The following is a 23,545-nucleotide window of genomic DNA, read 5'->3' on the forward strand; positions in this document are numbered from 1 at the left end:
AATTTAAAATTTTTTTTGCAATTACTTAGAAAATAAATGCATTGACTTTTTTTACAGTTCTTATAATCTCTACATCAACAATTGCAGTTTTAATAAAAATGACGTCAAACAATTTTATTTCATTGGATGGACTCAAATTCAAATTAAAGGGTGCTATTTTGATATTTCAGATCCTAATACAAGTAGAAATGTCATAATAATAGAGAATGCCAGCTCAATGTATCCAGAAAACAATCATTCGCCTACAGGTTTATGTTTCTTAAAACTTAAACCTGAATTTTCAAAAGATAAAGAAGATATAAGAGTTAATCATAAACGGAATAATAGATTTAATAACTATGTTTTCTATATCTTTCTCATTCCTAAAAAACATCATAAATTTTCTCTGATAAAAGCCCAACAAAAGTCTGATAAAGCTAATAGTTTAACTTGAACTTTTTCTGTTCTTATAAATTTGAGGATAAGTAATCTTATTATTGGGTTTCATCTCTTTATAAATGCAAAGCAAGATGAAATCAAATTGTTGGAGATTCGACATGCGATGCCTAACAAATTTGGGCATACCATCATAATTTCTTCAATTTTTTTCATGAAATTTCATAATTCTGCATTTATCTTTCATATTTGTCATATTCTCGCTCCAGTTATTATATTTCCTTCGTAGCTTGTTCTGAAAAAATCAAATATTTCTTACGATAATTGATACAATGATCGATGTTGAATGAAATGGGGCGGCGACAAATTTGCCCAGCCAGTAAAGTATTCAATTTTTTTGCATTTTTTAAGGGTGCACACGAGAGGATCATGTAAACTTCAGAATTTAGCTTCTTAAGGGTGCACCCGTATGTACGTTTATTTGAGAGGAGGAGGATTACCCTCTCAATTTTGAAGGATTCGTTAGTTTATTTTCTCGATGAATATGCAATAAAATTTGATTTTTACCTTATCAATATACTTCATATAATATACACATGTTCATGTAAAAACTTTTTTCCAAAATCCTCAGGAATTAAGGGATTTTTGAATTTTAAGAATTTTTTCGAATTTTTTCGAAAAAAAAATATTTTCAGAACAGCCTTAACGGCTAAGATTTAGGAACAATGTTAAGTATCAAAAAGAAAGGAGGTCTGATATAGACAACATATATCGTTGAAGGTTGAAAAAATCTCTAATATTTGAGCCCAAAATTTCAAATTTTAATTTTTTGAAAAAAGAGGCCACCCGTATGTACGTTTATTTGAGAGGAGGAGGATTATATCTTTGAAAGGGTGAAACATTATGAATATGTTAATTATATATAATATGTATTATTATAAAAAAGAAAAAATAAAGCACGTTAAAATTTTTCTTTCTTGATTTTTTACAAAATCTACTTAGAATTATGCAAAATATGACTAAATAATTATAAATTTCAAGTTAAATTTTAATTTTGATAAATAATTTAAATTTCAAAATATCAAGTTCAGTTCGACTATGTATGTAGTAATTCCTCAATAAAGTGCCAAAACCTTATTAAAATATATGAACATTTTCAACATTTTAATGTTTTTATTTAAAAATTTGATGGAATATGAACTTCAAACAATTATTATGTAAATAAAAATAATTAAATATATGTATTTATTCGTATTACAACCGTAGTAAGTCGATTCTTCCTTTCTTCTACTGAGTTTTGAATTTGATTTCGAATTGTAAAGAGATTCAAAGGGAAAATACTAGCGGATAAAAACTACCTCCATGAAAGGGTCATAATGGAGTCAAGTTGTATTTTTTTGATATTTTTTGCTTTTCGAGCCTAAATAGGTAGCCAAGATAATGCCTAAAAATAAGGTTCTAAATTCTGAAGTTTACATGATCCTCTCGTGTGCACCCTTAAAAAAAAAAGCAAAAAAAAATGTAATAAAATAAAAAAATTTTTAGTATCGATAATCTGAAATATGTTGTTTACTTAAGCCGCTCGCTTCGCTCGCGGCTTAGTTTCGTGATTTCGTACAATCTTTTTTCGAATCTGTTCTTTTCTTAAGCCGCTCGCTTCGCTCGCGGCTTAGTTTCGTAATTTCATACAATCTTTTTTCGAATCTGTTCTTTTCTTAAGCCGCGAGCGAAGCGAGTGGCTTAGTTTCGTAATTTCATACAATTATTTTACGAATTTGTTCTTTTTGTCAACCGCGAGCGAAGCGAGTGGCTTTTTATTTTTAAAAATTTTTTTTCTTTCTGACTTTTTTTCCCCCTTACTTACAAATTTGATAGTAACTTACCAAATCTCTCTATCATATAATAATAAATTAATCCATTTTTTGTTTCAAATCTGACACTCTACATTTCTGACATGTAAACATGTCACTTTTCACTTCACCTCACTGGGCAAGTTTGTGCCCCCTCGAATGAAATAATCAGCCAATAATAATCACATAGAGCATGCATCTATTTTTCATCAGCCATTTTAGCTCAATCTCCAGTAATCAATAATTTCATTACACGCACTGAAAAAAAATTATATTTTTATGAAGAAAGTAATCGTTTCGATTATAGAGACGATTCCTCCTTCTAAATATAAGTTCAAAGTGGCAGCTACCACAAAAGGTAACACTTTTCGTGAATATGTTGCCAGAGAAATCGTTTCTTTGATAGATGTTGATTTCTTTTTCATTATCATAGAAAAAGGAAAGGATCCGCTCTTTCTGGACGAATCATTACCATTTTCACAGATATCGGAATCAAAAAAGATTCGTTTGCGCCTGATTGTAAAAAATCAACATTTGAAAGTTCGAATTTCACCTACAGTAGTCAAATTATACAATTTTGATTTAACGCAAAATATCATTACTAACCTAAGGAACATGAGACTCGATAAGCCAGAGCTCTATGTTTTATCTTTCAAGAAAAAAAAAGAAATTTTGACTCGTGTTTGCTCAAATTCAATGCATTTGATATTACACAAATGGAAAGGTGAGCAATTAACTCTTCACCGTCAAGTTTTACCAAACGAATACAAAGTTTCTTCAGAAGAAGAATCAAATTCATTATTATCGAATTTTCAACTCCAAATACAAGATGGCGTAATGTATTTTTCACGCTTTAATTGGGGTGTAACAGCAGGCTTCAACTATTTACTTGATAATCAAAGCGAAGACGTGAAAAAAGCATCATTAACAAAATATCTTCCGCAAATTGTCAATGTCAGCGATACAGTATATAATTCAGCCAAAGAAATCATCAATAGATACAAATCGGCTACTAAATTTGATATAATTCAGGATTATATCACCAATATAAGAAAATGGGGGACAGGATGCTGCCATTCTGAACATATCAAGTTCCAACTTAAAGACGATAAGCGTCACATGCAATCAAACCGTGTTATCCACGTTTCTCTTCAGAAAATTATCATTACAAAAAATTTATACGACAATATCCTCATCTACGAGCTGATTTCGGACATTGTATCAGTTGATATTGCTGATGACCACATAATGATCAAGTTTAAAAACGGAGTTTCGTGGAAAATTAAATCGAACTCCCAACTCGTTCTGTTTAACTTCATTCTTGATACAATCGAGCTAAACAAGCATCTTGATCCACAATCTACCAAAATAATCTCGAGAAGTGTTGACGATTTGCCTGGATTAGTATTAGACTCCGGAAGTCGAACAGACAGCTACGCAGTGTTTAATCTTAGAGATGTAAATTACGATTCAGATGAAATTGATAGCGAAAGTCAAGAATCATCTGATAGTGATGAAGATGACGAAGATATTCTTATTCAGACCCAAATTTACAGACCACCAATCATCAAAGATAACATCATACAGGGAATTTCCGCAATAATTCCTCCAAATCTGTCGGAAGATCCAGATTCTCAGTATTCCATTGAAAACCAACAGTACAGGAACCTCAAGGTCGTTAAGAAACTTGTTATTCCTGATACAGAATCAATGCATTTCTCTGATTCGGTTCCAGATTTATCATCTTTAGTTCCAAAGGCTTCGCGCGATGAAATTATACCATATAATTATATTAAGACTATTTTATTCTTAATCGGACTTGTTTTACTTCTTGTTTTAATCAAAAATACCTAAATTGTTTGTAATCTTTTTGTTTATCTTCTAATTTTTACTTCATCATCTAATACTCTTCAAATAAGAATAATATTTGCTTTTGTAGCTTTAATATTATTTCGAAATCATTTGATATCATAATTGGCCGATTATACTTTTAGAATAAACTAAAACCATGTTAAGTTTTTTAATGGTCCATTCTTTGATATCCTGAAAAATAAAATTCAATTTGAAAAAAATTTTCAATAATCAGACATATTGACATAGCAATTTATTTTTATCATATATAATAGAATATAAATAACTAGAGAAATCATATTGTTAAAATCAAAAATTTTTTTTTGTAAAATTTAATGAAGGGCGATTTGGGACTTGCAGTTCAGTACTGTGAGCAGAACAAAGAGACATCACTCGCCCTACTTCTCAAAAACACATCACTCGTTAAATCCGTCGTTGAACAATATAAATTTAAGACGATTACAAGAACAAATGTTCCATTATTATCGATTGCTATTGGAAGTAAATCAATGGAATGTGTTAAATTACTTATTAGTAATGGAGCTGATATTGAAGCGCCAGATGGAGTTCTTTATTTTCACTCATAGTATTCAATTTTATATCTCATGGTATTCTTTTTAATTTTATTCACGTCCTATACATTGGGCATGCTTAGTAGGTGCAGATCAGTGTTTAGCTTTACTTATTCAGAATGGTGCTGACCCAAATCCAAATCAAAATCCATCAGTCACAATTCCTCTAATTATCGCCGCAAAGAATGGTTTTACTAGTTGCCTTCAGATTCTTCTTCAACGTGGTGTTGCAGTTGATCAGCAAGATGGCGCTGGTCGAGCTGCATTACATCATGCTAGTTGGTTTAATCATGCAGATTCTGTACAGATCTTACTTACCATGGGTGCCAAAATCGATCTTACCGATTCATCAGGACATACAGCTTTACATCTTGCTTCGTGGTTTGGTCATGTCGAAACATGCAAAGTTCTTATTGAACACCACGCTCCTCTTGATGTTAAAGACAACGCAGGTCGTACACCATTACACTTTGCTTGTCAACACAATCGACCTGCCATTGTTAGTCTTCTTGTTGAAGCCGGCGCTGATGTTATGATTGCAGATTGCAATGGTAAGACACCCGAGCAGATTGCTGCACAAGAAGATCGTGTTTCTATCTTAGAATACTTACAGAATGCTACAAAAGATACCAACAAGTCAGATTCTACATCTGGTCATCCTCCAGAAGTCGAATTTGTTGAAGAACATAATAAAATGAAGGCAACTATCTTGAAGTTGTCAGATTTACGTGAAGAACAGTTTGAACAAGTAAATGCATTACAAAACCGCATTGAGAAACAACAAGCGACACTTTCATCCCTTGAAATGAATACTACTCAACTTAAGATGAAACTTGAAGTTATTCATTCCCTTCTACACGCTTCTCTTAAAGCTATTACAGACCTTCGACTATCATCTACAAATCCACAATCATCAGGTATCCACTTTACTATGACTAGAACCCCAACAAATACTTCTATTAACAACGCAAGCATGCAATCGCAGATTAACATGACTAACCCATCTCTTCAATCTCCTATTAACATTGGCAACCCTGGTATTCAATCACAGATGCAGATTCCAAACCAAGGAGTTATAAACCGTCCATCAGCATCACAGCCACAACCACAACAACAAATACAGAATCGCGCACAGACTACTACACCTAAACCAGTTCCACAATCACCGTTACAGCCATCTGTCATTTCTAAACCAAATGTTTCTACAATGCCAACAATTCCACAAGTCCAAGGAACTCCGATCAACTCAATCCTTGGCAATGCGAACATCACTAGCTCTCCTCTTCTCAATGCACCAAACCGTGATACATCTCCACCAGTCACACAACTTGGAAGTGTCGACATCCTTACACAGATGACTAATCGATCAAATAACAAAATTAATGATCCACTCTGCAACATCTGCCACAAGAATGTTGCTACAGAGAAGTGCCGAACATGCGGTAACTTGATATGTGATGCATGCCTTGAAGAAGTCAAACATGTCTGCCCAATTTGCCATCCTAAAGTCGTCGAATAACTAAATTTAAAACTTAAAAGTAAAAAAATATGTTTCATGGTTTTAATTTCTATTTTTATGTGATTTTAATGAAATTCATATGACTGATTAAATCTTACAGCATCAGAAAAAGATTTTTATTAATCATTTATACCCTACTTTTCCTACTTACATTTTTGAGAGGTTGATTGTAAAACTTCATTAGGAAGAATATTATTTCAGAAAACATATCCTCATTGTTAATAGATTTTGAATTTAAAATAAACTTTGGTTATAATTACAAATATTTTATGAATAAAACAACAATATCAATAAAACTTCGAAAAATTGGTAAAAATCTAATTACAAAACCATAAACATGAATTACTCAAGCTTAGAATTTCAATAAACGCATCGCAAATCAGTTCTATGTGAGGATGTCGGGTGGAGGAGATTCCAAAGAGATACTCGATAATCGTTTTCTTCTTCTCTTGATTTCTGGCCTAGGGCTATTGAGGAAATCATTAACAAACTGATCACTACTGACATATGATGAAGTTGATGACAAACTATCCGAATTTGAGACAGTATTTGTATTTATTTGAGGTACAGAAGGCAGAGGACATTTCCTTTGTACATGATGTTCGATTTTTGAGTCCAATGAATTATGTTTTCCTTGAACAAAGCTGTGTGACCTCTCCGAACGCCTTGGAATGGGACCAAGTTGAACTGAAGGTGCTTGATTTTCCAATGCTTGTGAAAATTCTGTACAACTCATATCTCTATCAATACTTTAGTTATAATCAAAAAAAGGTTAAAATTGTATACCCTGTCACTGTAGAGTATTCTCCCAACTTTAAAGTGAAAATCAAAATTTGATATTTTAGTAATTTCATGTGAGATCGTTCTTTTATAGGAAAACATACTGAAAATGTTTATAAGATGTTTCTCTATCATATGCCAAAATATCATGGTTTAAATGCTCTCCTAAGTGTCTATAACTGAATTTTAGGGCAATAACCTTATTCTAAATGTTGGGAAAGTAGATTAGCGAAATTTTCAAAGCATTTAAATGCATTTATATGCATTACGAAAGCATCTGATGATTCGAAATCATAATCATATGGACTGAATTGTAAAAACTTTCTTTCTCTGAAAAAAATGATAAGCATTACTCGAAATTGCATCAGCTCATAATTTAGAAAAGGAAATTAATTAGCCTTTATTTATGAGCATAACAAAAAAAGACTAACTAAGAATTTAAATTTATTATTTCGTTTATAATTAACTTTGATTTCTTCTTTTTCTTCTGTTTTTGCATTATCTTCTTCTGTAACTTCAAGTTTTCCTTCTGTAAAACATAAACCTGATGACAAATGATGATTTCCTGGATAAATCGAGCTTACCCTCTCTGTTATTGTGACATCCCAAGCTGTTGGAGGATCTGGAATGTCAATATAACACCCTTTAACTTGAATTTGACTGATTGCAGTGAAATATTTATTTTTGATGTTATTTTTATTAAAACTGCAATTGTTGATATAGAGATTATAATAACTAAGGATGCAGACTTGGCAATTCTGAGGTTATTTTGGCAATTCTTAAAAAATTCCCGGCGAAATTGGCGCCCTTCGGACGCCAATTTCGCCCAATAAGATACACATATCATAGTTATATGTATTTGGTTTTAGAACCTATTTTTTCCTCCTTTTTCTTCATTTTATTTTTAATTTTTTTGTATTTTAATTTCTTTGTGAAAAATAATTCACTCTCTGTTCATTTTGATGAGAGTCCTCTGCTATATTTTGTGAGCAGTTAAAAAAAATATTTTAAAAAATTATTGGAAATATAATAACAGAAATGCATTATATTATTGAGAATTGAATATTAGTTCAACAAATGTATCGTATTCACAAAAGAACTCCACAAAACAGTTCAAATGATTAATATTATTCCAAAATAATCAAAAAATTACATAATAATTCATGTAAGAAGGCCATCTCAGACGTGAGAAAGAATTAGGCTTAAATTCGTGTTGACTAAACGAAACAATAAGTATAAATATTTTGCATTTTTAATAAATGAGCCTGATTTGATTTTACGTGTAGTTAAATATGTTTCAGTGTCATTGTTTCAGCTTTCTTGAAGCTTATGGCAATTGGGCAATTCTCAATAACGTACAATTGCCAAGAAAGTTTAAGGTTTGGCAATTCACTCAAATCGCTGCGAAAAAATAACGTACAATTGCCAAAACCAAAATTGCCTTGGCAATTGTACGTTATTTTAAAAAGAGTTTACATTGAGTATCTCTAGTTTCACTATAACATAATACACAACATCACAAAAAACATAAATCCTTCGGTAAAAATATCAAATGATTCAATTTCAGACTTAAATAATGCAAAATTTACTAATTTTTTTCAAAACTTCGCTCATCCAAGAATTGCCAAGCTTGGCAATTCGTGATGAACAAAATTTGCGCTTTTGGCAGTTCCGACATCCTTATAATAACTGAATATAAAGTCATCACATTTATTTTCGAAGTAATTGCAAAAAAGAATTATAAATTCAAACGAATCAGATGGTTCAAAATGATATACAATATTGTTTTTCGTACTTGTGTTGTTTGAAAATGTTGAAAGTGTTAAGTTTGAGTTAGAAGTATAAGCAACAGTGTAGAAACTTTCGCAATTAAGGATTGAATGTGAAATATTGATTGATTTCATATTTACTTCACCATTACTCAACAAAATATTATTATATCCTTGCGTATTTTCTTCACTGCTTAAAGTAATTGTTGAATCAAGGATGTAATTCTTAAATGGAGATTCATGTGAAACTGAAATAGAACAATAAGCGCCTTTATCTATTGTGTTAGAGCCATAACTGCAGATTCGGTCTTGAACACACTCACCCTTATTACAACTTACGTATAAAGAGCCGCCTGCTTTGCTCTTGTGCATACATTCGTCAAAAGAGCTTGTATCAATGAGAAATTTAATATTTTTATTTGTTTCATCTGTGATACGAACTGCACCTGTCTCATTAAGGGAAATAAAGAGACAAAGAGAGACGTAATAACTGTTTGGTGACACAGCTTCGAGCTCTTTGCTTTCATTTTTGTATGGTGTGTATTCGATTGTGGTGTCAAAGAAATCTAACCACTCCTCATGAGAATTAGAGGGAAATATTTGAAATGGATGAATTTAATAAATTTAAATACTATCATTTCACTCACTATTCACTCTGAACTAAAATAAATTTCTTAGAAATGGCAGCATTTGGAAAAACATTTCTTAGTTAAAATTTTGTAAAGTGTCAAAAGTGTCATAATCTCATGGTGGACAGCTGGAGTCACCACCGACTATCCACTTGCTAGGATACTACGCAGCATTTGATCTGGCCAATCATTGTACTGCTCCATCCACATCAGCAAGTGATTTCGGCAGGAGATCTCCAATCGATCTTCCATTAGGTTCTGCAAGCCAGAAACACTGCATACTGCAGTCTAGCAGTCTATAGTAGTGCAACTGGGCTGCGTAATTATTGTGCTTCTGGCGATATTAGTTATACAATCTTAAGTTATCATGTATGAGCTGCTTAAATCTTGTGGTAAGGAAAATCTAATATAAAAGTCTTTATAGATATAATGGTCTGTACAATAATAAAATTTACCTTATGTTATCTAGTACTTAACATCCAACAAATATGTTCTCAGATTTTGCATTGGGATATCCAAAACGAAAGTATTTACGAATAAGACAAAAAAATACAAACTAAGAAATTAAATTTATTATTTCGTTTATTGTTTACTATAATTTCTGCTTTTTCTTCTGTTTTTGTCTTTTTTTCTTCTGAAAATCCAAGTTTTAGCTCTGCATAACATAAACCTGAATTCAAATGATGATTTTCTGGATATATTGAACTTGCATTCTCTGTTATTGTGACAAGTCCAGCTATGACAGGATCTGATATGTCAAAATAACATCCTTGAACTTGCATTTGACCGTCTGTAGAGAAATAATTATATTTGACATTATTTTTATAAAAATTGCAATTATTGAGATAGAGATTAAACTGACTATCAATAAAGTTTTCGCATTTATTTTCGAAGTAATTACAGAAAAGAATTGTAAATTCAATTGAATCAGATGATCCATAATGAATTACTTGTTTGAACTCTGTAGATGTGTTGTTTGAAAACGTTGAAAGTGTTCCGTTTGAGTTAGAATTATAATGTACATAGTAAAAACTATGGTAATTAAGTTTTGAATGTGAAATATTGATTGATTTCATATATGTTTCATCATTCACCAAATCAATATTACTGTTTTCTTTTGGATTTTCTTCACCACTTGAAGTAATTGTTGAATCAAGGAGATAATTCTTAAATGGATATTCTTCTGAAACTGAAATATAGCAATATGCGCCTATTGTAACCGTGTTAGAGCCAAAACTACAGATTCGGTCTTGAATACACTCACCTTTTGTACAACTTATGTATAAAGAGCCACCTTTGTCGCTCTCGTGCATACATTTGTAAAATGAGCTTGTATCAATGAGGAATTTGAGTTTTTTGTCTGTTTCATCTGTGATACGAATTGCACCTGTCTGATTAAGGTAAATAAAGAGACAAAGAGAGACATAATAGCTATTTGGTGAACTATTGTCGAGCATTTTGCTTTCATTTCTGTATGGAGTGTATTCATTTGAGGAGTTATAGAAGTTATCCCACTCCTTGTGAGAAATAGAGAGAAACATATGAAATTGATAAGTCTACTGATCATTGATATAATCATTTCAATCATTCTTCATTTGATCTAAATAAATTAATCACAGCATTTCTAAAGAAAAATCTTTCATCGTTTTTTTTGTAAAGAAAAAAAAAGTTTAACCTTAAATCCCAATTGATGGAAATTGAGGGCATTGACAAACCGACTACAGTGCACCCAAGTTCCATAAGAAATTTAAGGATTTAAAATAAAGAAAAGTTACCATTAGGGCTTAATTTCATCTTTCATCATCTACACAATTTAGTAAAAGAATTGTCTATTAAAGATATTGATTTGATAGAAAGAAAAAACTAATATAAAAGATGATTTATAGAATAAATAAACATGATAAAAAAACAACAATAAAAATATAAAAAAATATAAAAAAACAAAAAAAGATCAAGGTCCAGGGTTAATGACAGCTTCTAAGTCGTCATCAGATTGCAAACCTTGATGATCAATCTGGCTGCTGTCTACACCACGAAGAATTCCGTCCATAGAATTCATCTTCTTGAACTCGTCGTGAGTGTCTGGCTGGTTGTGTACGAAGTTGTAGTACTTCCATATGGCTCCTGCTGCGAAAACAAGGATCAGAAATGCTGCAAAACAGACACCAAGAATCAAAAGAGTCCACGAATGTTTCTTTGAGTCCGAAAACAAAGGAATATGTGTGTAATTAGTTCCTCGCTGAGATTCGCACTCAACAACTTTGTAGATCAAGTTAAGAGGAGGACAACTAACATTTCCTTCTCCGAAATTATATGTTTCTGTGCACGAAACGTTGGTTTTGTCAAGATATGACGAAAGAAAAACATCTGTTTCATTGTAATACAATGGCAAACATTCAACAGTTGTTGTAAGGTTGTTGTATGTTGTAACAATGGCCCAATCTGGTGAACAGGAATATTCTGGGATAAGTAAAGGGGAATAATCGTAATGTTTATATTTGCCGATGACGGTTGTATTCTCGTAGTAGTAATGGTCGATGTTTTGGTCTCTCGTGAAGTTTATTCTGTTCGCGCCGTAATTTGTTGAATTTAAGTAGCCCCGGAAGTCAAATGAAGGGTACATAGTATCTAGTTCTGTAAATTTAAGCTTGCTGGGGAAGTTAATCGGTGGATTGTTAAGTTCGTCAAAATATAAATTTCCTAAAACACTTTTAGACCACGTAGAGCATTCTGAGTACGAAAAATCGACTGTATACCATCCCATGTCTTCAATGACTGCGAGTGAAGCATCTGTAATAAAACTACGCTCATTTGTCGGATTTGACAAGACATCAAGAGCATAAATGGTTCCTTTCAAGTGCGTTTCATCCTCATCAAGCTGGAGACAAATATCTTGGCCTTCCCATGTTGATAAGCCTGTTCTGTTCTTTGCAACTTGAATTGCTAAAGGAGTACACTGGAAAACGAAATTCTTAGTAGTTAAATTGCTCGTGTAATTGTATATAGGTAATGGATCGTATCGCTTACCCGTGGACTTATTTATCCAATGGTTAGCTTCATCAGCTCGATATCCCAAACAATGAATGATTTCGTGGAAAAGAAGAAGGAATGTCGATCTGCTGTCTGATTTCTCACTCTGCGGGAATGAGCTTAAGTATTCTGCTTTGATATTTATCACAGAAATAATTGGACGTCCGTGTTTGTTGTAATAAAGATTTTGGCTGGTAATTTTCTGCGTAGAGTTAAATGGCCTTGAAATAAGAAGTATATAGTTGCTTGAAGTCATGTTTCCGCTCTTTGGGAAAAGATCGTCGTATAATGTGCCTTTTACATCAGAAAATTTGATCGATTCGGTCTTTCTTACTCTAACGATCTTTGAAAAGTAGTTTTTTAAATTAATACTTGTTTCTTGAATCGCATCCATTTTATTTGAAGTGATAATATCCTTTTCTGTGCATGTATAGTTATACCCGTTCCAAATTATAACTTGATCGACCGCCGAACATTGGTAAACATCTTGTCCAGTTCGTAGATATTCAAAATTTATTTCTATATCTAACGAACTTCGCTGATAATCTCTTTCTTCAACGAATGAGTATAACGAACTATCTGGCTTTGCCCATGAGGCAAGCGCCCGCTTAACAGGACCATACCCTGCCTGAAAAAAAGAGATAAAAAACATTCAAAAATATTGAAAATTTTTTATCGGTAATTTTTGAGATTTTTGAGTTTCCTTTTAAATATATAATAGCTGATATTCATACTATTATATTTTTACTTGAGCACATTCAATTAACAAACCTTGATCATTTCTGTCAAATGTGTATGAATGATCTTAATAATGCATAAACTTCCATAATAACAATCAATTTTTCGTCAACAAAGCTTATTAGAGATAATTTTTGTTTGAATTTCATCATTTTTAGTTTTCGATACTATGGATATTAGGCATTTTAATACAGCTTATTTGGTCAAGTGATTAATGAGCTCCAACAAGTTTCCTTCCTTTAAATTCTATCATTTCATTGGAAAAAAACCTAAGTTATTATAATAAACATCATCAATCGGTCCATAGATTCCAAGGGTTTAAATTTTGAATTTTTACTACACTTTCTGCCAAGTTCAATTTGAATCGGTACGATTATTTCGTTTTCAATAATTTTATCCGATTGCACTTTTTTTCAGAAATACGAAATGGAGAAAATTCAAAATCCTGATGAAATGAAAGATATTGAGATATCAAATATTCAAGAACAGGACAATACGATGAATATTGAATCGAATAATGCCAAAGATGATTGGTATTCTCTCTTAACATTTTTCGTTATCATTATTTGCTCAGGTATATCAGGATATTTTGGTCCAAAAGTTACTGTTATAGATCAGACATTTCTGTTGATATCATCTAACTATCCTATTGTGTTTCAGAAATCGTTTAGTTCATTATCATTTAAAAATGAAGGTATTAACATACATGCAAACTATTTTCCTGCGAAAAACTCTACCGACTTGAATTACCATATTGAATATCATGAATTCTTTCAAACGTATTTAAATGGAGTTCAAAATCACGTGTCTTCGAATGTTCATTCGCAAAATTTCACAGTGAACAACATTACTAATGACTTTCTAATATGTAAATTACCTACATATGATATGGATAACTTTACTGCGAATATAAATTTCAAAGAACATGAAAATATTGAGAAAATCATGATCAAATGGTCATATACAAACGAAAACTATACATTGTATATGCTTGGAATTCGAATTTCTTTACTTGCATTGATTTTATGCACAATTTTAACTTTTTTCACCAGACTTTTCAGATTCGGATTCAAATCATGGCGAATTGAGCAGACTTTCTCAGTTTTATTCCTTATGATAACTGAATTTTATACTATTTCGGAGTTTTTCGCTAGAATTTTATATGAAATCAAATTATTAGTTGATTTATGTATTATATTGAAGTATATTTACGATATAATCTTTCTTTTGTTTATAACCACTTCAATTAATGCTATTTTACTCAACAACACTAGATATTTGAAGATATCTAATTTAATTGCATGTTTTTATTATGCTTTATTGATATCACTTGGCGTTTTTGATACTATTAATAATAGATCAAGTATTGTTTATTCATATTTGCTCTATTTTGGAGTTGTATTTGTTATTTTGTCTATTTTTGTGACATTTTTCAGATTAGATCCAACAGATTCCCAGAGATTTCGCTTTTATTCTTTCATTTTCATAGAGTTTATCTTCTTACTTGTTGTTGTACCACATTTGAGTGATTTAAAGATACATAACACTGAAACAATTTCGTATCTCATCAGATTGACAACAACAAACGCAATTCCTATTATCAATGCTTTTTATCATCTACCTTATGAGTATTCTATTGACTCTAAATACCATGTTCCTGATGATAAAATTTACAACGACATCTGATTGATTGATGACGTTGAAGAAAAGAAAGACGATCAAGAAGATAAAAAAGAAGAAACAAATGAAAATGTTTAATATTTGCGGAATTTAAGTGTGCACTTACACTGTATGACACGGCTTTCAATTTTGTACTTCACGCCCAGTGTCAACAATTTGAATTAAAGTCAGTAGGACGTAAGTTCGCTCTGTATAAAAATCTTTATAAATGTTAGAATTCTCTAATGACATATTCTATTTACTTTCTTTCTAATGAAGTATACATTATGGAGAACTATGATGAATATAATTTGATTATAACCATTGTGCTTGCTTTCGAGCAATTTGAATAGGAGAGTAAGAAATAAATAATAAATATTGATATTATTGTTCATTGAATCATTACTATATTTATGAATGGTTCGTTTTAATAATCGCTTTACAAAGGCTTATTTATCTCTCGCCAAACTCATATGATAATTATCAAATAAACACGGATATCCCAGTTCCATTAAATGTCGGATACCTATTTTATAAAGAATATGGAATTAAATTAGACAAAACGGATAATTTCGAAACAATTAAATTAGAAGATCTCAATTTTAGTACAGAAGATACAATTTACAGAGCAATTATGTGTGATGACTTAGAAAGATTCATTGCATTCACAGAAAGAGGAGGATTTGATAAGAATCAAAAACTCAAATGCAATTTTTTCCCATATTCTGAAGAAGGATATTCATTACTTGAATTATGTTGTTACTACGGAGCAGTTGACTATTTTAAGTTATTAAGAACTAAATTTAACTCAGAAATAACACAAACATGTCTCAGACTTTCATTTTTAGGAGGAAATCAAGAAATCATGAGTGAATGTTTGAAATATCAAACACCAGATGAAGAATGCATGGAATATGCAATTATTTCTCACAACATTGATTTTGTTACATTCTTGATGAATGAATACAATTTAGAGATGGATTTAGAAAATTGCGGATGGTATAATAATATGGAATCGATTTTTGTTTATTTTGATCAAACTAATGATGTTAACAAATGCTTTCTTTATTCAGCAAGGTTCAATATTCCATCCTTACTCGAATACTTCTTTTCGCGTGGTGCAAATATTAATGAAAAAAATAACGATGGAGAAACTGCACTTCACATTACAGCATCTCAAAATAGTATAGAAACAGTTGAGTTTCTTATTTCACATGGTGCAAATATCAATGAAAAAGATCAATTTGGACAAACTGCACTTCATTGTGCAGCAGAAATTAATAGGAAAGAAATAGCCGAACTTCTTATTTCACATGGTGCAAATATCAATGAAAAAAATCAATATGAAGAAACCGCTCTTCATAAAGCAGCATGGCATAATAGTAAAGAAACTGCCGAAGTTCTCATTTCACACGGTGCAAATATAAATGAAAAAGATGAATATGGAACAACCGCTCTTCGAAAAGCAACATTGAATAATAGTAAAGAAACAGCCGAACTTCTTATTTCACATGGTGCAAAAGATGAGTATTTCTACATAAGATGCTTATTGTTTAATGCTCTTCTTGTCATATTTTAAACAAAAGCAAAGATAATTCTATCATAAAAACAAGAATTGATATCAAATTTGAAATAAATATATTTTCTATTCTTTTTATGCCTCTTGAAAGCATCTCAACCAGGCATCTTTTAGGAAAAATCAGCGTGAAGCTCAGCGGTTGCGATGCCAAGGTTCAATTTATTTATTGATTTAAGTTTATCAAAGTATTTTAAATTTGAGGTAATGAAAGAATTATTTTCGATTAATGTATTTTTATTATTTATTTTAATAAAATTAAATAAATGTAAATCGGTCATAGTGTAATGGTTATCATGTAAGATTGTCGTTCTTTTGATCCGGGTTCGATTCCCGGTGACCGAGCTTTTTTCTTCATTTGCTGATTCTCTATATCTTCTAATATTTGATTCATTTGATTTACTGATGGATTAAAATTTTAGTTTCTATCACAAATATGTCTTGTCTTCAATATATTTTCATTCGTTCAACATTTATTTTTAGAGAATATTTATTAACAATGAACATAAAGACTCCGTTTGAAGAAATGCTGATGCAGTGTTTAATAAGCATAAGCATAAATATGTATGTTTCAAAAGATATATATAAACACTTTCTTCTTTGGTTGATTGAATCAAATATAAGTTGAAAATATAAATTAAAAGAGTAATTTATTTATTTGTTTGTTTGTTTAAACAATACGAACACGGTTTTGACGTGAGATGTGACCAATGATGCTAACATCGTCGTCGTCGTCGTGGAACGAAACAAACTCTTCTTCTTCTGATTGTGAATTGTCAGAAATAATGTCACCAAGAAGCTCCACACGGTTGATAGCAAGACATGGAGGTTCACCGGGGCATGCTTCGTCTTGGATAAGACGAACGTACTTTGTAGTGTATGACTTATCAAGTGTGTATGTGCTGTCTTTGCAGTCCCGCATGCTGTCATCTTTAGAGATCTTGTGAACTGTCTCCCATGTCTTGTTGTCGTTTGAGATCTGGAGTGACCAGCTGTATAAGCAGCAGTGGACGCAGTACGCGTAATCATCCATACAGCAGCATCCTGCGTAGCAGCAGCCTGCTCGAATGTAGTAACCGTTGAACTTGACTTTCTTTGATTTCAAAGAGTACGAAATCCATGGATGTTCATCATAACTGCGACCACAGTTCGAACACCAATCATATCTCTTATCCCATGGTTCAATAGAATACTCTGGCTTAGTCATTTGACGACTTCCATTGATATACTGCTTTGAAGAGCCACTTGATGAAATTTCCACAAGCTTCTTAGGATAAGCCTTCTGAAAGATACCATTGGTACCTGTATAGGCTCTCATTTTTACAAACATCATGGATATCATTAGGAAATGTCACTTTTGGATTTCCTAAAAATGATTATGTTTATTCTCTCGGCCTTTTCATTTACACAGCCACCCGATGGTATATTCAAAAAGGCTTATGGTCAAAAATTAATAAATATTGATGCAAGTGGTTCTTCAAAGCAAGATATTAACGGATCTTTTGATTATACAAAACCAGAGTACTCTATTGAACCATGGGATAAGAGATATGATTGGTGTTCGAACTGTGGTCGCAGTTATGATGAACATCCATGGATTTCGTACTCTTTGAAATCAAAGAAAGTCAAGTTCAACGGTTACTACATTCGAGCAGGCTGCTGCTACGCAGGATGCTGCTGTATGGATGATTACGCGTACTGCGTCCACTGCTGCTTATACAGCTGGTCACTCCAGATCTCAAACGACAACAAGACATGGGAGACAGTTCACAAGATCTCTAAAGATGACAGCATGCGGGACTGCAAAGACAGCACATACACACTTGATAAGTCATACACTACAAAGTACGTTCGTCTTATCCAAGACGAAGCATGCCCCGGTGAACCTCCATGTCTTGCTATCAACCGTGTGGAGCTTCTTGGTGACATTATTTCTGACAATTCACAATCAGAAGAAGAAGAGTTTGTTTCGTTCCACGACGACGACGACGATGTTAGCATCATTAGTCACATCTCACGTCAAAACCGTGTTCGTATTGTTTAAACAAACAAACAAATAAATAAATTACTCTTTTAATTTATATTTTCAACTTATATTTGATTCAATCAACCAAAGAAGAAAGTGTTTATATATATCTTTTGAAACATACATATTTATGCTTATGCTTATTAAATATTATATAGTTATTTATTGAAAAGGAATCGTTATGTTCATGTTTATGTAAACAAATGCTAAATGAATGAAAAATATGCTGAAGGCAAATCTATAAGGATAAGTCAAATGAATCATTTGATGTCTTCATACTCTCCTTTAATTTTTACAAAAATTTCATTTTTATAAAACGCTTTAATTTAGAAACAATTGAAGAAATAGTATCATATATGAACGAGTATTACAATTTACATTGCTGCATACATTATAATTGTATTGATTATTGCAACGATTATCAAAATAAATGTAGCGAGTTCCGGAAAATGGAATAGAAGGTTGCTTTGGCTGAAAAGAGTTTTTTGAAAATGAACAAAATTCGATATTAATTGGCTGACTGGAAAATGATTTTGCAATATTTTTATAAAACACACAATAAGAAAAAAGAATATTGCATTGAGGTCCATATATAAGGAAATAGTTCGGGCATGTGTTATTCACAAAATTTAGATTTTTATTTTTTGAATCAGTAGCAATGTTCGCAGCTCCATCTACGGAATATTTATTATCTAAGCAATTAGAATATGAAATATTAGATATACCAACTCCTTGATAGATAAAAGCAAATGATGTTTCATAAACAGAGTTATATGAGCAATTTATATACTTAATATCAATATTTCCGTTTGTGTGGTGCAGGATATCTGGTTTTGTCGATTGTCGATGACAATTAAAGATTGAAATTAATTCGGCCGAATTATATGAATTTTGTGTGGGTTCGATAGTAACATAGCAATAATGAGCTTTAATATTTGAACAACAATTAGTACAACAAATAGATTTTTGTTCGCAAGTATGAACAGGATCAAGATAGAAGCATGAACCTGAATTACTTGTTGAAATGGTATCGAATAATGAATATTCAATGAAAACATTTGTTGTTGATTTAGTAAAGAAAACAGGAGATTCACCTTCGAAGTTAGAAAAAAGGTTATTGTTAACAAGGTAATTGTTTACCTGTTGACCAACAAAATTTGCAGATGTTAGTCTCCAATAGCTATTCCCTTTGAATATCTCCTGAAACTCATTGCTCAAATATTTTGTTCTTAATTTTTTTGAGATACATTCAAAAAAATTTTTATCATCAAAAAACAAAAATATTAAGAAGCAAAAAGCTCGGTCACCGGGAATCGAACCCGGATCAAAAGAACGACAATCTTACATGATAACCATTACACTATGACCGATTTACAATATTTGAATTTTATTAAAATAAATATGAAAAACAAAGTAATCGAAAATATTCGTTTCGTTCACTCAAATTTAAAATACATTCATAAACTTCAATCAATAAATGAATTTCATAACTATGGATAGCAGCTGTTTCACTCATCACAAAGTGACATGGTAATCAAACATTACCTGTTTCAAATTATTCAAAATTTCCACAATAATTAAAACATTTTTTCAACAAAACAGCAATTTCAATTAATTATTCAAAATTTCGAAAGCAAAACTTTATACATTCATATTTAAACTTCTTTTATTGATCCTTGTCCTATAAAACTCAATCACCCCACGTCGATTTCTTCGATCAAACAATTTATCATTCAATATGATTGCCATCAAATATCCTGATCAAGACATTCTTTCTGTGATTTTCAAAATTACAAATTATGCCTCATTGGCTTTCATCGGAATATCTTTATTTCTGTTTCCACAAAATTAATATAGCTACCAAATCCATATCGATACACCAGTAATACCCACGAGTTTTGGCAGTTTGATTTTTCAAAAACATAAATTTCTCTAATTTCATCAATTCCACTTGTCAAAGCAACGCAAAAAATATAGCTTACTGAATCAAATATATTTCTTAACGCATGGGATAATGGGTCTCCACTATTCTTCGCAGTAATTGTTGAAAAAATTTCAGAAACCGTAAAAATTCTTATTGATAAGGAAAAAATCTCCTCCCGTGTGGATCGAACACACGACTTCCAGATTAACAATCTGACACTCTAACCAACTGAGTTAGGGAGGAATTTACATTAAAGAATTTGAATATGCCAATTTAATATTAATTTAGATTTTTGTAATGAAACATTTGTTATGCACTGATATAATAAACTATGCTTCTATAATCAATAAACATGATCACTACGATTAAGATTAATATCAAACCTTATTTTAAATATTATTTCATCTTATTTTTCTCCTTAAACTCTTAATTCTATATATAAATGCGACCAATATCCTTAATCGTTTTCTTTTCCCGATTTCCGAATACTGTTCCTATTTTCTTTTCATTTTCTTGGGTTATCGAATAGGTTGCAAAAAAGATTGATCTATCGTTTATTTAGTGCATATATGTTTTAATTAATAAACAAAAGAATTTGAAATAAAAATATTACAAACAACAAAATCTAGTCTTCCTTATAGGCTTCTCTTCTTGTTCCATCATGTTATCGGCACAATTTACTGAAGAAGAAATCAATTCTTTGGCTATCTGATCAAACAATTCTACAATACCATCATTTGTTTTTGCCGAGACCATATGAGCTTCTATTATTTTTTTCCAATCGTTAATATGATTAATAGAATCAGGAGAGTCGACTGAGCATACAATTATACAAACTGAAGTTTCTCTTTTGAACATCGGAATAATCGATTTGTATCTTTCTTGGCCAGCAGTATCCCATAGCTTAAGCTCCACTTGCGTATTTCCAACTGGTATAACAACTTTGTAATTCCCTACGGCAATTGTTGAAGGCAATGATGATAAAAACTGTTGATGTGCAATTCTATTTGCAATAGATGTTTTCTCAACTCCAGAATCCCCAAATAAGATGACCTTAAAACTCATCAAGTTTGTTTGGGGATTGCTAGCCATCATCAATTTTTAAAAAATTCAATGAGATACAAAAAGTGCCATAAATAATTTATTCCTTTATGATTTGATTATTCACTGGTAAATAAACCATTAAATGCTGTGCAAATGAATTACATGACAAAAGTAGATCGTTCTCTAGTACTTATTTCTGGTTATCATTGATGATTGTATTTATCCTTTGCTTTCATATCCATTGACGAAATTTTCTTGGTAAAATGCAAACCATTTAGTGGCAGATATTCTGTTCTTTATATATTGCTTAATATCTATTTTTTTACTAAATCTGTTTTATAAAAATGGTGAGAATGCAATAATCACTTAATTGGCAGCTAATGCTTGCTTTGGAAATGACTTCGATAAAACTAATTTTTAGATTATAAACTGATTGTATAAGTTTCGTAGTGTATCAGTATACCTTCATGATACAATTTTAATTCATCTCATATAGCATCGGAAGAAAGAATTACTCACACCAATTAACAATAAATCAATAAAATATTGATAAGAATTATAGATAACATTCGTAGTTTACCATACAAACAAAGTTTACATATTATGTGAATTAGTCTTCAAACATACTGCTGGCTAATCTGCGGCATAAATGATGTTTTCTTGGATAGATGAGCAGTGCAATGAATCGAGGCCTGAGGATACACTCTATTTTTTAGTACAGTGTACCATCTGTTTTTAATTGCGCAGCTTGTCCTGCCTGGTAGCTTAGCAGCTATAGCTGTCCAATGATTACCGATTCTGGCCCTTTCTATAACAATGAGCTCATCTTCCCAGCGTTGGAATGGAGATTTGTCAACATCAGGACAAAGCCTGAAAAGCCATCTTTCACGGCATTGCTTCGGAGTTCTCCCTGGCACAAACTTTGAAATTTCTTCCCACTGAAAAGGTTGGCTTATGCTATCTCTCCCTCTTATCGCACCAACATTCATCTTCTTTCCATCATTACTGCATAACCACGATTGTGTGTCTCATTTAGTGGTGTTGTTTATTTTTTTAAATGTTTTGTCATCATTTTTATCCCATTTCCTCCCTTGTTATGCACTTCGGTGGTAAAATTTTAGCTGTTGGGGTATTCTTTATGATAAAAATAAAATTTAAAATTAATGCTTGTTCTAAAGTTTGTGACAACATATGACATTTTGACAACAGTCCCGGAAATGATTTGTCATGACTTCATCCGTAATGAGTGTAAATGACCCAAAAATAATGTTTTATTTAACGTAAACATTTTATTTCTGTGCAGTTCATATCATCCATTACTTATCATTACCTACATTAATTCAGACAATAAAATATTTTAGTTCATTCATAAATGCGATGGTCCTAATGCGAATACAGTCATAAATTGGTGGCATATAATCTTCACCCAAGCCCTGTTTTGGATTTTGTTGTTGAAAGTCTGTGAATGATTATCCTCCTGGTTCAGTTTGTCGAAAAATGTTCTTTTTTTGCGAATGGTTTATACCTCTGGAGATAAACGTCATTGCCAGCAATAATTTCTGAGTTGTATACATGGGATGATCTTTTTAAAATGAGTGACTATGGTCACCAGGAAAAGTTTTTGTAGTTGCTGTATGAGTTGCGGTGGAAGGTTTTTGCTTCTTTAATTTTCTTCGAACCACCTATTTGCTTTGAAGAGTTGCACAATACAAAAACCTGTCGACTATTTGTTCCCATGCACCAACACCAAACATTGCTTGAGGACCTCTCATCCATAGATGTTAAAATAGAACTAGGGTTCATTAAATCAAACATATGAGATATTATAGGATTGTCTCTTTTGAATCTTAAAATATAGTGTAACTATTCGTTTCTTCTGTTTTGTGTCAGAATATTTTTTATAATATAATCTTATGTTTTCAGGGTATGTAAAATCTTGACTATAATATTTATTTTGTCATACTTCATAATAGATGATACTATTCTCGTTTTTTCTATTGCATTATATCTTTTATATCTATAATAATCTAAATATATGTTCTTTTTGTTTCTACAGTGCGTTCAACACCATAGTCATAAATAATAGTGCTGGAGCTAGGTCAATGTCATATCTCATTTCATAAACTCTTAAATATTTCTTTTGTTCGTCTCCATATAGTTTAAGTAGCAGTTGTTGTCTAATGGAACTTTAACTTGTGTGCCA

The 23,545-nt window shown here is 31.6% G+C and overlaps 10 protein-coding genes, 1 non-coding gene and 1 pseudogene across 12 annotated transcripts, besides 4 other annotated features; 6 read left to right on the top strand and 6 right to left on the bottom strand.

Annotated features, from left to right (window-relative positions):
- Positions 1 to 728: 728 nt before the first annotated feature.
- Positions 729 to 832: a mobile genetic element.
- Positions 833 to 1,872: a mobile genetic element.
- Positions 1,873 to 2,092: 220 nt separating this feature from the next.
- Positions 2,093 to 2,188: a mobile genetic element.
- Positions 2,189 to 2,368: 180 nt separating this feature from the next.
- On the top strand, positions 2,369 to 4,079 carry TVAGG3_0797880 (uncharacterized protein; the record flags this gene model as incomplete). Its single annotated transcript, XM_001321190.1, has 1 exon — positions 2,505 to 4,079. One exon carries the CDS (start codon positions 2,505 to 2,507, stop codon positions 4,077 to 4,079), a length of 1,575 nt encoding a protein of 524 aa, XP_001321225.1.
- A 332-nt stretch (positions 4,080 to 4,411) lies between these two features.
- Positions 4,412 to 4,663, top strand: TVAGG3_0797890 (uncharacterized protein; the record flags this gene model as incomplete). The annotated part of the gene is made up of 1 exon (XM_001321189.1): positions 4,412 to 4,663. One exon carries the CDS (start codon positions 4,412 to 4,414, stop codon positions 4,661 to 4,663), a length of 252 nt encoding a protein of 83 aa, XP_001321224.1.
- A 304-nt stretch (positions 4,664 to 4,967) lies between these two features.
- Positions 4,968 to 6,211, top strand: TVAGG3_0797900 (protein ubiquitination; the record flags this gene model as incomplete). Its single annotated transcript, XM_001321188.2, has 1 exon — positions 4,968 to 6,167. One exon carries the CDS (start codon positions 4,968 to 4,970, stop codon positions 6,165 to 6,167), a length of 1,200 nt encoding a protein of 399 aa, XP_001321223.1.
- A 64-nt stretch (positions 6,212 to 6,275) lies between these two features.
- TVAGG3_0797910 (uncharacterized protein) lies at positions 6,276 to 7,137 on the bottom strand (the record flags this gene model as incomplete). The annotated part of the gene is made up of 1 exon (XM_001321187.1): positions 6,553 to 6,903. One exon carries the CDS (start codon positions 6,901 to 6,903, stop codon positions 6,553 to 6,555), a length of 351 nt encoding a protein of 116 aa, XP_001321222.1.
- Positions 7,138 to 9,472: 2,335 nt separating this feature from the next.
- Positions 9,473 to 10,981, bottom strand: TVAGG3_0797920 (uncharacterized protein; the record flags this gene model as incomplete). The annotated part of the gene is made up of 1 exon (XM_001321186.1): positions 9,876 to 10,886. One exon carries the CDS (start codon positions 10,884 to 10,886, stop codon positions 9,876 to 9,878), a length of 1,011 nt encoding a protein of 336 aa, XP_001321221.1.
- A 74-nt stretch (positions 10,982 to 11,055) lies between these two features.
- Positions 11,056 to 11,076: a mobile genetic element.
- Positions 11,077 to 11,128: 52 nt separating this feature from the next.
- Positions 11,129 to 13,035, bottom strand: TVAGG3_0797940 (leishmanolysin-like peptidase family; the record flags this gene model as incomplete). The annotated part of the gene is made up of 1 exon (XM_001321185.1): positions 11,297 to 12,769. The coding sequence occupies one exon, from the start codon at positions 12,767 to 12,769 to the stop codon at positions 11,297 to 11,299; it is 1,473 nt and encodes a 490-aa protein (XP_001321220.1).
- A 2,371-nt stretch (positions 13,036 to 15,406) lies between these two features.
- Positions 15,407 to 16,351, top strand: TVAGG3_0797950 (proteasome regulatory particle assembly; the record flags this gene model as incomplete). Its single annotated transcript, XM_001321184.1, has 1 exon — positions 15,407 to 16,351. One exon carries the CDS (start codon positions 15,407 to 15,409, stop codon positions 16,349 to 16,351), a length of 945 nt encoding a protein of 314 aa, XP_001321219.1.
- A 270-nt stretch (positions 16,352 to 16,621) lies between these two features.
- Positions 16,622 to 16,693, top strand: TVAGG3_0797960. The gene has a single exon. It is a non-coding gene; the product is annotated as a tRNA-Asp (tRNA).
- Positions 16,694 to 17,018: 325 nt separating this feature from the next.
- On the bottom strand, positions 17,019 to 17,666 carry TVAGG3_0797970 (galactose-binding domain-like family; the record flags this gene model as incomplete). Its single annotated transcript, XM_001321183.1, has 1 exon — positions 17,019 to 17,666. One exon carries the CDS (start codon positions 17,664 to 17,666, stop codon positions 17,019 to 17,021), a length of 648 nt encoding a protein of 215 aa, XP_001321218.1.
- A 54-nt stretch (positions 17,667 to 17,720) lies between these two features.
- TVAGG3_0797980 (galactose-binding domain-like family) lies at positions 17,721 to 18,392 on the top strand (the record flags this gene model as incomplete). The annotated part of the gene is made up of 1 exon (XM_001321182.1): positions 17,721 to 18,392. One exon carries the CDS (start codon positions 17,721 to 17,723, stop codon positions 18,390 to 18,392), a length of 672 nt encoding a protein of 223 aa, XP_001321217.1.
- A 2,515-nt stretch (positions 18,393 to 20,907) lies between these two features.
- On the bottom strand, positions 20,908 to 21,393 carry TVAGG3_0797990 (retrograde vesicle-mediated transport, Golgi to ER; the record flags this gene model as incomplete). Its single annotated transcript, XM_001321181.1, has 1 exon — positions 20,908 to 21,393. One exon carries the CDS (start codon positions 21,391 to 21,393, stop codon positions 20,908 to 20,910), a length of 486 nt encoding a protein of 161 aa, XP_001321216.1.
- Positions 21,394 to 21,764: 371 nt separating this feature from the next.
- TVAGG3_0798000 lies at positions 21,765 to 22,331 on the bottom strand (annotated as a pseudogene). The gene has a single exon. A coding segment is annotated over exon 1 (567 nt).
- Positions 22,332 to 23,545: the final 1,214 nt, after the last annotated feature.

The sequence above is a fragment of the Trichomonas vaginalis genome, chromosome VI (genome assembly GCF_026262505.1).
Source record: "Trichomonas vaginalis G3 chromosome VI, whole genome shotgun sequence".
NCBI lineage: Eukaryota > Parabasalia > Trichomonadida > Trichomonadidae > Trichomonas > Trichomonas vaginalis.